At 39.0% G+C, this 14,954-nt stretch overlaps 1 protein-coding gene across 3 annotated transcripts; it reads left to right on the top strand.

Moving 5' to 3' along the window:
• The first annotated feature begins 1,334 nt into the window (after positions 1 to 1,334).
• On the top strand, positions 1,335 to 13,859 carry nmt1b (N-myristoyltransferase 1b). Of its 3 annotated transcripts, XM_047376284.1 has the most exons (12): positions 1,335 to 1,468; positions 1,552 to 1,660; positions 1,894 to 2,038; positions 5,242 to 5,360; positions 8,148 to 8,239; positions 8,662 to 8,778; positions 8,883 to 9,053; positions 11,290 to 11,398; positions 11,531 to 11,701; positions 11,822 to 11,989; positions 12,080 to 12,217; positions 13,222 to 13,859. In XM_047376284.1, the coding sequence occupies exons 1-12, from the start codon at positions 1,449 to 1,451 to the stop codon at positions 13,243 to 13,245; spliced, it is 1,383 nt and encodes a 460-aa protein (XP_047232240.1). In that variant the 5' UTR covers positions 1,335 to 1,448; the 3' UTR covers positions 13,246 to 13,859. The 3 variants fall into 3 exon arrangements, with proteins under 3 accessions (XP_047232240.1, XP_047232238.1, XP_047232239.1); XM_047376282.1 differs by having other exon boundaries at positions 11,290 to 11,701; XM_047376283.1 differs by lacking the exon at positions 5,242 to 5,360 and having other exon boundaries at positions 1,552 to 1,668; positions 11,290 to 11,701.
• Positions 13,860 to 14,954: the final 1,095 nt, after the last annotated feature.

The following is a 14,954-nucleotide window of genomic DNA, read 5'->3' as shown; positions in this document are numbered from 1 at the left end:
CAAGCCGGTGGCAATCTGGAGGCGTGGACGTTACAGGGGAGGGAGCCCAGAGTCTGCCTTGTCAGAGGTGATCATGACAGGCAAAACAGTAAGGAGTTCCAGGAGGCACCTTGACAAAGGATCAGAATTGGAAGTTAGCAAAGTCACAAAAAATAGCAAGGAAAAAAACTTGATAGACAAGAGTTACCACTATGGTTGACACTCAGGTGTTGAATGAAAGGCAGCTCACTGTTTTTAAGCCTTCCTAACGAGCCGGATCCATCACAGGTGCAGGGAAGGCAGCCTCACAGCTCCTCCCACCAACAGAACCTACTCTCAGAGAAAACCAGACACAGTTACCGCACTAACCTGGATTCTGACTTGACAGACATTTTTACAGTGGTCTAGCTTGGAATATGGAAACTGTGGAAACTGCAAACTGGAAGCAAGAAATTTCACAGACGGACGGACTTGTAAAGAATACTAATTTTGTGCAACGTTCTGCCCTAGCACCATAGAACCATCTCTTCTAAATCTTTTCAAATGTTTTTATTCTCATGACTGATCTTTTGGACTTTCCTATTTTCTATTTGTGGTATTTGTTAGTTCTGTATATGTACTGTATTCCTGTGTTTTTTATCTTTAATTAGTTACTCTCTCTGTTCATTGCAGCCTTAGTTATTTATTGCCTTAGTTTTTTTCCCTGATCAGTATCTGCTTATTACACTTATCTTCCGTCAACCTTCCTAAGTTGCCCTACTTCAGGTTTTTGCTGCACATTTTGTTATTCAGACTTGCCTGTTCATTGCTTGAGTGTGTTTGCTCTGTTTCCATACACTCCTTGCCAACAATTGCTGTTTCCAGGTGCCCTCTCTCCTGCTTGTGTTATTAAGTTAGTTTTTTGAGTTTTGTTCCTCAGTATTACCAGTTTTATTCTTTGGTATATTAAACTACACCTTTTGCATGAATCTGCCTGCCTCCCGCCTGCCTTTGTGTCCTCTGCCAGCACACACTATGACATTTATTCTTAATCAGAGGAAAATGTTTAATAAATAATTGTTTGACTTTTTGCGACCCTTTGCGCTACTGTACTGTTTTGATAATGTAATGCCAAACTGCCAATGTGACATGACATAAAACAGTTATATTAAAAGCACTTTGTTTTAAACAAAGGACCATATGGGATTCATAATTACTCAACAATGAAAACTTATTTCTGATATACTTTTCCTAATATGCGAGAGATACCTATACACAATCATCCTTAAATGTGTAAAGATTGTGGGAAGATACATTCAATGGTTTGTACTCACTCCTCTGTTATCAGTCAGCTGGGTGTGAGATGGGTTGGGCAGTTCAGCCAACAACTCTCCTCCCTCACTGTTTTTAAAGATAACAGTGGAGCAACTGCAAATACTGAAAAAACAGCACAGTTTGTCCACAGCCTCAAGGAGTCACTTTCTTATACAATGACTGATTCTGAATATTTGTAAGTACAGAACTGCTTTGGGTTTGTATTGTGATCAACTTCACTGGATGATAGGAATATTTGGGAATTTCAATGTTTTTCAGGGATAAGACACTGACAGATGGTGCAAGTGGTGGTCTTAAAAAGAGCAAAAAGAAACAAAAGAGAGAAAATGCTTGGAGACCAGAGGGACCCAGAGACCCATTTGCCATGGTTAGTATGTAAGTAGATATGTCAGCAAATATTATTACACTTACTTCATTTATTATTCTTTTAAATAAATAAATGCCTTTTAAAGAAATAAAACAGGTTTTTCAGGGTTAAATGATCATGTTTCACTGTTCAGCTGTATTCATGCTGACGTATTTTGCAGCTCGTCTGCCAAACTTAGGATTTTTGTGCTAAATTATGGTAAACTGTCCTTCCTCTTTTATGTTCTTGGCCAGCTGGACTCTTTGCCAGAGAAGGAACAGCAGGAGATACAGAAAGCCCTTCATCTCTTCTCTCTGGGCAACGGCCTGCCTAAGACCCTGCAACAGGCCAAAAAACACACCTACCGCTTCTGGGACACACAGCCTGTCCCCAAACTGGGTAAATAGAAAGTTGTCCTCTCGTGATGGTTACGTAGGTCAGATGTTGCAATCAAATTAAGAATGGCAAACTTTAAACTGCAGGATATTCTGTAAGGTTTCTGTCAAACACCCAAGTTTAGACAAAGACTGAAAGTCAAAGAAAAGAATAAATTACATTTATATTACTGCTCAGAGCAGATGAATAGGGCAGGTTTTCTTACCTTGGACAGAGAAAGCTTTCCTTATTTTGGGTTATATGCTAATAAGTTGATACATAAGCAGTGGTGTGTTTGTAGTTGGACACATGAGATCTTTAAATGGTGTTCAACCTCAGAAAGTGAAAATTCAAAGTGTTTGGGTATCAGCTTAGTTTTTATTATCTTATTAAGATTTTGCAACTTTTTAGAGTACATTATTACTTAATTAGGCATTTGTTTTGATTACATTAAGCGTGTAGTAAGTTTTGATAAGTACTCTTTAAGCAGATATTTATAAGAATATCTTAAATCTGTTGTGTAGAAGAACATCTGGCTCCTTGAAGAGAATTAGATATTTTGGCTCTTATTCATAAGACATTGCTAAAAACTATAAACTTCTCTCAATTTAGTATAATCGCAGCATAATTTTGCCATTTTGTGCTGCTGAACTACACCATAAAAAGGTTTCTATACAGTGCCTCAGAAAAGTATTTACACCCCTTAAAGTTTTCATATTTGATCCTGTTGGATGTGCCGCTGCTAGCATGAACAACATATGGTACACTTTATCCCTTTTAAGACCAGGAGTAGGCCACCTGAATGTATTTAGATTTTATGGTTGTGCAATTCTATTAAAACATGTACAATAAGTGAATGCTTCTGACCCCTTTTCCTAATATTCAGCATCTGGCAGTAATTTAGGAATACTTTATGTTTCTGATTGTGCAATAACTGTTTAAAGGGCAAAACAAAAAAATGATTGCCCAAATCCCAGGAGTCAAATAACCAACTTCCGGTAACTTTTGTGTTATGCTGTAGAGACAGCTGTACATGTACATTTCTGCTCTGTGATGTTTGTGTCACCGTGAAAAATAATCAGGAATGTTAGCTCAGTTGGGACAACAGAGAGCTAAATTAATATGCATATTTTTTCATCCCGTTTAGAAACAATTGGCATCCAAATGGTCTATGGCCCATCACAAATACTCTAGGCTGTGATATTGTCAACATTACCTACATCAAAATTCACCTGAAGAGGCTAAAGCAGCACTGGGCTAAATAATCACCCAAAACGGTTGAAGCTTGTTTACACTTTTTGGCCTTTCTTCAGCTTACATTTGAAGATTAGAGGAGTGAGTGTCGCGTTCTGAGGTTTAGAGTGACCAAAGTACAGACAAGAGCTCGGCAGCTGCATGTTTAAAGGAGTTTTCGTTTATTCAAAGATAAGTTCAAAAGGTTTTCCAAACGTAGCAAGAACGTAGCAAAACTCACTGCAGGTACAAAACCACAAGTCGAAACTCCAAAAACGTACAGAATTGACTCTGCAGGAACATAGTAGTCAAAGCTTTAGACTAGGAATAGGTGAACAAACCAAGGAACCAGCGAAGAACAAACAAAAACAGAGAGATTATGAACAGAGGGAAGTGGAGTATGGACCAATGAGATACTGAGGCAGGTAATCAGATGAGAATGGAAATCAGGTGTGGACCAGGCTATAGAGAACTGAGGGAATCTGGATGGTTGCTAAGGTGACCGAACTAGAATACAAAGGGAACATGAGGAAAGCTAGACAATAATATCACCAAAGGAACCTGACTACAAAAACAAAACTATAAATAACAAAACTCACGGAAACAGAACTAAGCAAAACTATAGATGAAGATAATAAACCAAAAGAGACATAAGAACCTAGAATAATCATTAACTAAAGTAAACTGAGAAACTAGAGGGAATAGAAGAAACACCAAAACCTAATAATTAACAAAGAACCCATAAAGAAACCCTGACCGTAAATAAACAAAACCTAAACCACAGAAAGGGAACCAGGACGAGGAGGAACAGAGGAAATAAACTAGTAAACAAAGAGCGCAGGTGAACAAATACCAAAACATAAATAAACACAGATATACTAAATAGGAAACTAAACTAGAAACTACAAGGAAGACAAAGGAGCTAGAATAACAACAAATATAATAATAGTCATAAGAAAACCATAACAAGTAATAGAAAAGAAACCACGAAAGGAACTTAGACAAAAACCAAACTAAATGAAAGGTCGAAAACAGCACAACAAAAACCAAAGATGTCGCTTCACGACAGTGAGGAGACAGAGCAATAGATTTGGAGTAAACCACGAAAACTGTGGTTTCTAGCAGAAAAAGCTAGAGTAGGCATGTGAGAAGGGAACCTCAGTGCCATCGTTTTGGCCATCTCTGCATATCCAGTCCACACCACAAATGGATTATGCATATTCTAGTCAGAACTTAGTTTTTATTTATTTACTTGATTTTTCATTCATTTTAAAATAATAAGAAATAAAGGTTTTAAAGAAAGAAACTTTTATTTAAAAAAAATGTATTTTTCTTTGTGTATAAAACAAAAGAATTAAGACATGACTTCACCTTGAATCTGAGAAAGTTGAAAGCTTTAGAGATTTAGCTATAAAAATAACAAATAACTTAATTGTATTGTATTGTATCTCATTAGGCATCTAACTACTAAGGCACACATAAAGAGGTGGCTTTGAGTGTCGCAAAAGAGTCTGAAATCTCATGCTGTCTGGGAAATTATCTAAACTACAAAGCAACCAAGGCCATATTACTCATTACCCTCACAAAAAGTCTCACACTCCCTGAATCAGACATGAAGATTGGGAGGATGTCTGCACTAGAGTAATTAGCACAAGCAGACGGCACAGTCAGGCACGGAGGCGTCTCCAGGCTCAGTAAGCCACAGCTGACAGGGCCTTGGGAGCTCACAAAACCAGCCGTGGACAGGGTCCAGAACAACTAACAGAGGAACCCTCCCAAACAGAGCCAGAGTGATGTGTCTGCTGCTTGTTGTATCAGAGCTGTAGGGCTGCGGTTTTAGAGCCTCACCTTCATATCTTCTCATTCGTTTCTCCTCCATTCTCTGCAGTTGAAATTGTTTCTCTTCTCTAAAATATTTTGTTATCATTTTCAGTTCATGTGGCTAAGGATGAAGCTAAATAAACTTCATTTGGTATCTTTTTGCTTTCACTCAGGCGACCATATTACAACTCATGGCCCAATAGATGAAGTGGACGCTAGTAACCGCAATGAGCCTTACTTGCTTCCTCAGGGTTTCTCGTGGGATACTCTGGACTTGAGCAACCCTTCTGTGGTAAATCAAGCATTGCAACCACTTGTACACATCAATAACTTCAAACCTATCGGAAAATTCTTTATTGATTATAAAGAAAAAGCTTACGTTTCACCATCATATTTTGTACATTTGTGTGTGGGTAACTGTCATGCAAGTTCAGGTGCATAGTCATGTTATTTTATTCAAAAAATAAAATGGAGTGAAGGGGAGAATTTGAAAAACAGCCGTGGTCTTTTATTTCTTATTCAGGTTTGAGGCCTTGGGACTGCCAAACAAAAGCTTGCACTTTGTCTTTCTTTGGCATAAATCATCTGAAAAAATACTTATTACAGAGCCTTGCAAAGGTATTCACACCCCTTGAACTTCTTTGTATTTTACTGTCATTATGTGCACCAACACAAAGTACTGGATAACTAAGAATTGGAAGAAAAATAGAACATATTTTCATCTTCTTTTCACTAATGGAAAAGTGAAAAGTGTGGAGAGGATTTGTTTTCAGCCCCTGTGAATGAATACATCATAGAATCATTGGTCACTCCAGTTGCATGTCTGACTGCAAAATACAGGGGTTGGACAATGAAACTGAAACACCTGTCATTTTAGTGTGGGAGGTTTCATGGCTAAATTGGACCAGCCTGGTAGCCAGTCTTCATTGATTGCACATTGCACCAGTAAGAGCAGAGTGTGAAGGTTCAATTAGCAGGGTAAGAGCACAGTTTTGCTCAAAATATTGAAATGCACACAACATTATGGGTGACATACCAGAGTTCAAAAGAGGACAAATTGTTGGTGCACGTCTTGCTGGAGCATTTGTGACCAAGACAGCAAGTCTTTGTGATGTATTAAGAGCCACGGTATCCAGGGTAATGTCAGCATACCTCCAAGAAGGACGAACCACATCCAACAGGATTAACTGTGGACGCAAGAGGAAGCTGTCTGAAAGGGATGTTCGGGTGCTAACCCGGATTGTATCCAAAAAACATAAAACCACGGCTGCCCAAATCACGGCAGAATTAAATGTGCACCTCAACTCTCCTGTTTCCACCAGAACTGTCCGTCGGGAGCTCCACAGGGTCCATATACACGGCCGGGCTGCTATAGCCAAACCTTTGGTCACTCATGCCAATGCCACACGTCGGTTTCAATGGTGCAAGGAGCGCAAATCTTGGGCTGTGGACAATGTGAAACATGTATTGTTCTCTGATGAGTCCACCTTTACTGTTTTCCCCACATCCGGGAGAGTTACGGTGTGGAGAAGCCCCAAAGAAGCGTACCACCCAGACTGTTGCATGCCCAGAGTGAAGCATGGGGGTGGATCAGTGATGGTTTGGGCTGCCATATCATGGCATTCCCTTGGCCCAATACTTGTGCTAGATGGGCGCGTCACTGCCAAGGACTACCTAACCATTCTTGAGGACCATGTGCATCCAATGGTTCAAACATTGTATCCTGAAGGCGGTACCGTGTATCAGGATGACAATGCACCAATACACACAGCAAGACTGGTGAAAGATTGGTTTGATGAACATGAAAGTGAAGTTGAACATCTCCCATGGCCTGCACAGTCACCAGATCTAAATATTATTGAGCCACTTTGGGGTGTTTTGGAGGAGCGAGTCAGGAAACGTTTTCCTCCACCAGTATCACGTAGTGACCTGGCCACTATCCTGCAAGAAGAATGGCTTAAAATCCCTCTGACCACTGTGCAGGACTTGTATATGTCATTCCCAAGACGAATTGATTGTATTGGCCGCAAAAGGTGGCCCTACACCATACTAATAAATTATTATGGGATAAAACCAGGTGTTTCAGTTTCATTGTCCAACCCCTGTAGCTCTAATCCATTCAAATTCAATGTAGAACTTCTGTGAACAGCGGTTTTCATGTTTTGCCACAGGTTTTTGGTTGGATTTAAGTCTGAGCTTTGATTAGACCTTTTTAACACCCGAATATGCTTTGATTGAAACCATTCCATTGTAGCTGTGGCTGTATGTTTAAAGCTGCTGTCCTGCTAGAAAGGAAACCTCCACCCCAATCTCAATTCTTTTGCAGCTTACAATTTTTTCTTCAAGGATTGTCCATCCTCCTTCCCATCAAATCCTAACAGCTTCCTTGTATCTGTTCCAGCATGATGCTGCCAAAATTGTTTGAACACAATGTTTAACTTGGAGGCCAAATAGTTAAATTCTGGTCCCATATGGCCACAGTACCTTCTTCTACATGTTTACTCTGTCTTCAACTTGACTTTTGTCAAACCTTAATCAGGATATGGTTTCTTTAACAATGGTTTTCTTTTTGCCACTCTTGGATAAAGGTCATCTTTGCATTGCTAATAGTCATCCTGTCGACAGACTCGCCCACCTGAACCTCTGCAACTCCTCCAGAGTAATTATAGGCCTCTGGACTACTTCTTTTATTAATGCTCTCCTTCGCAGACTTTCTCAGCTTAGATGGATTTAAGGTCTTAGGCCCACGGAACATCTGTATCTAATCAACAAGAGCTGTATACGCATACCACAGTTTTCAGATTTTTATTTGTAAAAATGTTTCACATTCATAAACTATATGTTGGTCTTTCACATAAAATCCCAGTATATCATACTAAAGTTTGTGGACATAATATGACAAAATGTGATAACTTTTAAAAGTTATGACAACAATTTAAAGGCACTATAGTTCTGTTGCTTGACTGCTTGACCTGGACCTTAGACGTGTTCACCAGATATGTGGCTGTTCACTCTAGTGGACAGATTTTAAAACCTATCCAAAAAATGGATTATGTGTTGTGCCTTTCTTTAATTACAGTTAAGAGAGTTGTGCCATCTGCTAAATGAGAATTACATGGAGGAAGATGACAACACAATCAGATTTGACTTCTCTCCAGAGTATCTACTGTGGTATGTTGCTGTGTTTAATGATTCCTAATCAATTAATTTTCAAATATTGACACATTTACAGATTAATAATTCAGTGGGCATTTTTAATTCAACCTACCTTCCAATTAATGTTCAGTTGAAATAGTTGGACAGATTCTAATCGGTGTTGTCACAGCCCAATAAATTCGGCTTCTGTGTTTTAAAGCAAGGGAACTGTCTATTCTAATCTCCTTTTTTAGAGATATGCATTGATATTTTTCAACCCCTTGGGCCACTAGCATCAAACCATATAACACTTTGGATTTAATATGTTCCATTAGTTTGAAAGGAGCTAAAGCTGATCGTTTGTCCCTGAGGATAAGGAAATATTCCTTGCATTTTGTATTATAATGAAAGAGAAAGTGTTATTTAGAGACATATGTAAGTGTCAACAATCTCCTAAGGGCTTTACAACCTCCGGACTGGCGGATCAGATGGCACTTGGGTGTGAGAGTAGACACTAACAAGAAGTTAGTCGGTTTCATTGCTGCTGTCCCTGCTGAGGTTCGCATTTACGAGACGTGAGTAACTCAAAATTCATGCAAAGATATGTGTGATGTAAAACTTTATGACTGGCATTAATGCACAGACCATCAACGCCGAGGGCCTGAAATATGTTTTGCAGGAAGAAACGACTGGTGCAGATCAAATTCCTGTGCGTTCATAAGAAGCTGCGCCTCAAGCGGATGACGCCGGTTCTGATTCGGGAACTTACCAGAAGGGTCAACCAGCAGGGGCTCCACCAGGCTGTTTACACAGCTGGCACAGTGCTGCCCACACCAATAAGCTCCTGCAGGTAGTATCTGCTGCATATGAGTCACATTAATGTAAAGGCAAAGCAGAACTATAACTATCAGTTATAGTTCTGCATATAGTTAGCGTCATACATAGTTCTGCATATAGTTAGCGTCATACAAAACAATGATTTGAAATTGCATTTTTTCTTATCTGTACATACAGGGCTTTGCCAACGTTTTCATCCCCTTTGACCTTTCCACAGTTTCACATTATGAATACAGACTTTAATGTATTTTAAGATTTTATGTAATGCAATATAGCTTAGAATAATACAGATTGGGAAGGAGAGTGAAAATGAAACCGTTTTAAATCTTGTTTCAAACGAAGGTCTGAGAAGTGTGGCAGGCATTTGAATTCAGTTCCGTTTACCATGATACCCTTAAATAAAATTAACTGCAACTGCTTTTAGTAGTTAATTAAATAGGATGACCGTGGCCTGTAACCAGTGGATTGCTGGTTCAAATCCCTGCTTCATCCGTCTCAGTCGTCATGTCTTTGGCCAAGACACTTCATCTGCCAAGTCTGCTGATGGTAGCCAGAGGGCCAGGTGGCGGCAGTTGCATGGCAACATCGCTTTTGTCAGTTTTCCCCAGGGCAGCTGTGGCTACAATGTAGCTTACCACTGTCAGGTTGTAAATGTGTGAATGACTGGGTGGATGACTGATTGTAGTGTAAAGCATTTTCCAGTCCTTGGACTAGATAAAAACACTATAGAAGCACAGGCCATTTACCATATAAACACAGTATAAATGGAATTGTTCTGTAAAGGCCTGATTGTTAAGAGAACATCAGTAATCAAACAGCATCATGAAAACCAAGGACAGAGCAGGGATATAGTTGTGGAGAGGTTTAAAGCAGGTTTAAGTCATTAAACAATATCCCACATTTTGAACATCTCATGGAGCTCCGTTCAAGCCATCTGAGAAAAGTATGATACAACTGCACAAAGACTGTCATGTTTCCAGAGAGTTTCCTGATCCAAATGCAGAATCAAACTCTGAACACTTGATAAATCCAATAAATGTTCATTTAAAAAGTGAAGATTTTCCAGGAGAGAACTTGTCGTAGAGAGGATTTGCTGAAGAGACCCTGGTTTGGTGTGGGAACCAACCAAAGGTAAAACCTGAGAAGTGCAGAAGTCACAGGAAGTGAGCTCAAGATGAAGTAAGCAGACAAACATAAGTAATCTTCCACAGAGAAGGAAAAGTACTTAAAGAATTTCATCAAGGATATACTTGGGCTTGACTCTACCATGAACAGTTGATCATCAGTCAACAACATCAACAAAGTCTGATCGTCCAACAGCTCCCTAAACCTCCAGGAGCCAAATGGAGGATTGTTGACAGGCTTTCAGCAGGCAGTGACGCCCTCCAGCTGAGATCATCTGTTCAAGAGAGTTCTCACACAAGTACACAAAATCACACTCACACACCAGGATCATGACAAAGACATAGCCATCCACAGACTGGGCAATGAGTGAAATAATCAAAGAAGTCCCCAAAAGGTTCACAATTCTGGAGGAGCTCCGGAAATCCACAGCTCAGATGGAAATTGACAGGACGACTGTCGGCCATGCATTTCACAAATCTAGCCTTTTTGGAAACGTGGCAAAAGGAACCGTTTGATGAAAGAAAGTCGTCTTGATATTTGCAGTGTGCCACAAACCTTGCATAGAACAAAGGAAAAAAGTGGAAGAAGGTGCTTGAATCAAACTAGATTAAAAAACTACGTTTGATGGTAAACTTAACACTGCAAGAAGGTTTACCTTCTAGCAGGACAACAAACCTAAACATATTATGTATTAAAATGGTACAGTTATAGTTCAGATCAAAACAAATTAAGAATCAGTGGCAGGAATTGAATTTCTTCGTTGTGGCTAGCCATCTACTCTGACTGAGCTTGAGTCATTTTGCACAGAAAAATGGGCAAACATTTCAGTTTCTACATGTGCAAAGCTTGTAAGAGACATAACCCAGGAGAGTGGCAAGTTAGATGCTGCAAAAATTGGTTCTACAGAGTATCACACAATGTATACCCATTGAGACAACCATTTAATATTTTCATTTCACTGAAAATCTATGTGACATGATCCAAGGAAGTAAAAACTTTTGCAAAGTTATTATTCAGTTAGGTCATACATTATCTTGAATATGGTTTCTTTTAAACATCTTTGGTAATTTTCTTCTAAACATCTGGTTTTGTTATCCCTGCTCTAAACTAATAAATCCTTCCAGCCAATGGCATCGCCCTTTGAATCCCCGTAAGCTAATGGAGGTCAACTACCCTGGTCTAAAGCAGAACATGAATCTGCAGCGAGCCTTGAAGTTTAACCGCTTACCTGAGGTTAGTGGGTGCTGCCATCTAGAGACAAGATATGTTACTGCTACGGAAGGGAAAGAAATGTTGGACTGGAAAGATATATTAAGGACACTGATTGAAGCATTAAAGTTTAGTCTTAAATATTTTTTTTACAAGGTGACAAAGATAAACGGTCTGCGTCCTATGAGCAAAGAAGATGCATCAGGGATCCAATCATTACTGGAAAAAAACCTCTGCAAGTTCCACCTCAGCCCCCTCTTATCTCTGCAGGAAGTAGAGCACTGGTTCTTACCAAAGGAGAATGTGAATGACACCTATGTGGTTGAGGTCTGACCTCCCTGTATTTCTACCTTTAATTCCTTATAACAGAGAAATACTTTTTTGTTAAGAATTTAAGCTGCGCTGAAGCGGTGAAAAATTGATTAACCTTCCGTTCCTTGCAAGCAGGCAGACGATGGCACTCTGACTGACATGGTGAGTTTCTATACCGTCTCCTCCAGGGTGCTAAACCATCCTGTCCACACCGGTCTCAGAGCAGCTTGTCTTCTTTGCATTGTTGGTAACCCCACAGGGGTGGCTGAACTCATGCAGGACACGCTGGTCCTGGCTAAATCTGTGAGTCTATCTGAATATAAGCATTTCTGATTTAACAAGCAAGCCCAATGCTGTAAAAACAATTACACTTTTCTTTTTTCTCACAAACAGAAGGGCTTTGACGTCTTCTGTACCCTCAATGTGATGGATAGCATAGGTTTTCTGGACAACCTCAAGTTCACCATTAGCGATAAGAGTGTCCATTACTACCTGTACAACTGGAAGTGTCCTCTCATAAGCCCAGACAAGGTACACAAAGTAGTGCATAATTGTGAAGTGGAAAGAAAAGCATACATGTCTTTTTGTTTTTACTAAACATAAAAATCTGAAAACATCCCAAGCACAGCAGGGTGGAAATTTGTCATAAACAGATTTTGTAGATTGTGGAAATTTGTTTGTACACAGTTCTCGTAAGTAGGCACCAGAGCTTTTACTTTGGGCAGAAGTCTTACTCTTTTCTTGTTAAATCATCATTGTGTAGATTTAGTTGCTGTGTTTGGGGTCATTGTCATTGTCATTGATAATTAAGGTTGAGCCAAGCTTCAGCCTTCAGGCAGATAGCCTTGCATTTGACTCGAGTCATTTGGTATACAGTGGGTTCAGTGATTGCCTCAGAGACTCTAAGGTGCCCAGACAAGATAAGTCCAAATCATCATACCTTTACCACCATGCTTGACAGTTGGTAGGAGGTGTTTGTGGATATACTGAGTTTTGTTTTCTCCACAGTACTGTGTACTGTGGCCAGACATCTCTACTTTGGGCTCATCTGTCTAAAGGACATTTGTCAAGTAGTCTTGTGATTCATTCAAATGCAGCCTTACAAAACTTATTTTAGGGAAAATAGACCTTCTGATGACAAATTCCAAAACAAGCAATACTTGTTAAGACATCCTCAAGCTGTTTTGCCATGAACATTAACCTACTAACTGAGAACTGTAAAATCAGACATCCTGGGTTTTCCCAGTTTATCTGAGCGTTGCACGATTTGATTTGGGGTGAATTTGCTAAAAAGCCAACTTTTGGGAAGATTAGTAACTGTATGACATATTTTCCACTTGTGAATACCCTCTTTCAACATAAAATAATGGACTTTACATTTTGGAAATAATTCTTCCTAGACTGATCGTCAGCAATAGTGGCTTCTCTAATGGCTTTGATATTCATATTGGTATTGATATCTTTCCTCTTTGACATTGTAATAAGACACACCTGTATGCATTCATAATTCACACTAACAGGTGTTTATTTTACAGGTTGGCCTCGTGTTACCCAACTAATCTGAAGCAATGAAGATGAAAGGATCTCCACCACTACCAGTGCTTTCTGGATTCATTCCAGTGTTCAAATATAAAAAGGAAAAGCACTAGGACCCCCATCCCACACACACACACACACACACACACACACACACCCCCCAAATAAACACATACATAGAAAAGTAGTCGTAATATTATTTGTAATTATGTGGTCCTTGCTTGAATGACAATTACTCCTTGTGTTTAATGTTTTCAGGGCATGCAAATATTGTTTTTGACTTGATGGAGCATCTAGTAAACAGGTCAGCTGGATGGATGCTCCTTTTACATTGTAATTTCTGAGTTTGTGTGTGTACTTGTCCATGCACGTGTGTAAGATTGTGCATGGGTTTATTGGTCATATATAGTGACAATGTATAGGCAATTCATAAACTCTGTGGTCATAATGTTAGTTTGAATCAGTCGAAAAACCTCATAATTCACTGTCACAGAAATGCCCATGCATCCATGTTTTGTGTGCCTGCTGCAGTTTTAGAATGTCAAGCATAAATGCAATCAAGTAAAACTCATCTTTTAAATCAGAAAGCAGATTAGACCAAAGGAAAATACAATAAAGTCCTTCCTGCTCTAATGTCTGAAATGTAATTCTGTTATTTTATTTTAGAATCAGAATCAGCTTTATTGCCAAGTCTGTACAGACAAACAAGGAATTTGACTCCTGTACACTTTGCTCTCAGTGAGGATTTATAAAGAACATCTTTTTAAATGTACAAATATATACAACTGACTTTACAATAGAATATAATGTGAGTCCAAGTATGCATGGTGTTGTTCTGGAACTCTGACTGTCAAATGTTCTTCAGAAAAACAGCCTGGGCGAAGAAACTGTCTATAGACAGCGGTCTGTAGCGCCGACCTGAAAGTTAACAGTCTTAACAGTTTGTGTGCAGGGTGTTTGGGGTCTGCAGAGATTTTAGCTGCTCTTTTCCTGACCCTAGACCTGTATAAGTCCTAGATAGAGGGAAGGTCAGCTCTGATGATTCTCTATGCAGACCTGATTATTCAGTTATTGTATTTCTGCAGAAGAGGCAAGCATTTTTGGTTAGATCTTTCAGCAGTTAATGATTACAACAACGACAATAAAGCGTAGCACTGTGTAATAGTTAGACTGTGTGAGCCAACTACAAACCAAAAGTCACATGTTGCATATTATTTTAGTTTGAGCAGTAGGGTGCGCTACAATATAATGTGATTATTGGCAGGTAATGCATCTGAAGCAAATAGTGTGATACTGCAGATGACAAACTACTTTGGCTTCCAAATAAATGTAATTTCTAAAAAATAAAAAAAGTATGGATTTGTAATTTGTAAGTAATGAACAGTGACAAAAGAAGTGAGAGAAAAAGACTTATTCTAATCAATATACCATAACCATATGTCATCAAAGGAAAGTAAATTTGTTGAACTACACAGATCAATCATTAAAGACATGTATATAGAATATTTTTTGCCTTTGTTTTTACTTGTTACAATAAATAAATAAGCAGTATTAATGCAACTGAGGCCAAATATTATTCTATGTATTCTTAGAGCTCTCCAAAACCTTTTTAGATGGAACAATAAAACACATTAGAATACAAAATTATGTATTTTTTCAGTAATATGGAATAATACAATCTACTTTATATAGAGGAAGGTTCCTCACCTTTCAAATTAAAGGTGATAGTTGT

The sequence above is a fragment of the Girardinichthys multiradiatus genome, chromosome 10 (assembly GCF_021462225.1).
Source record: "Girardinichthys multiradiatus isolate DD_20200921_A chromosome 10, DD_fGirMul_XY1, whole genome shotgun sequence".
Taxonomy (NCBI): domain Eukaryota; kingdom Metazoa; phylum Chordata; class Actinopteri; order Cyprinodontiformes; family Goodeidae; genus Girardinichthys; species Girardinichthys multiradiatus.
The sequence above is the reverse complement of the archived record's forward strand: the minus strand, read 5'-3'. Positions and strand labels throughout refer to the sequence as shown.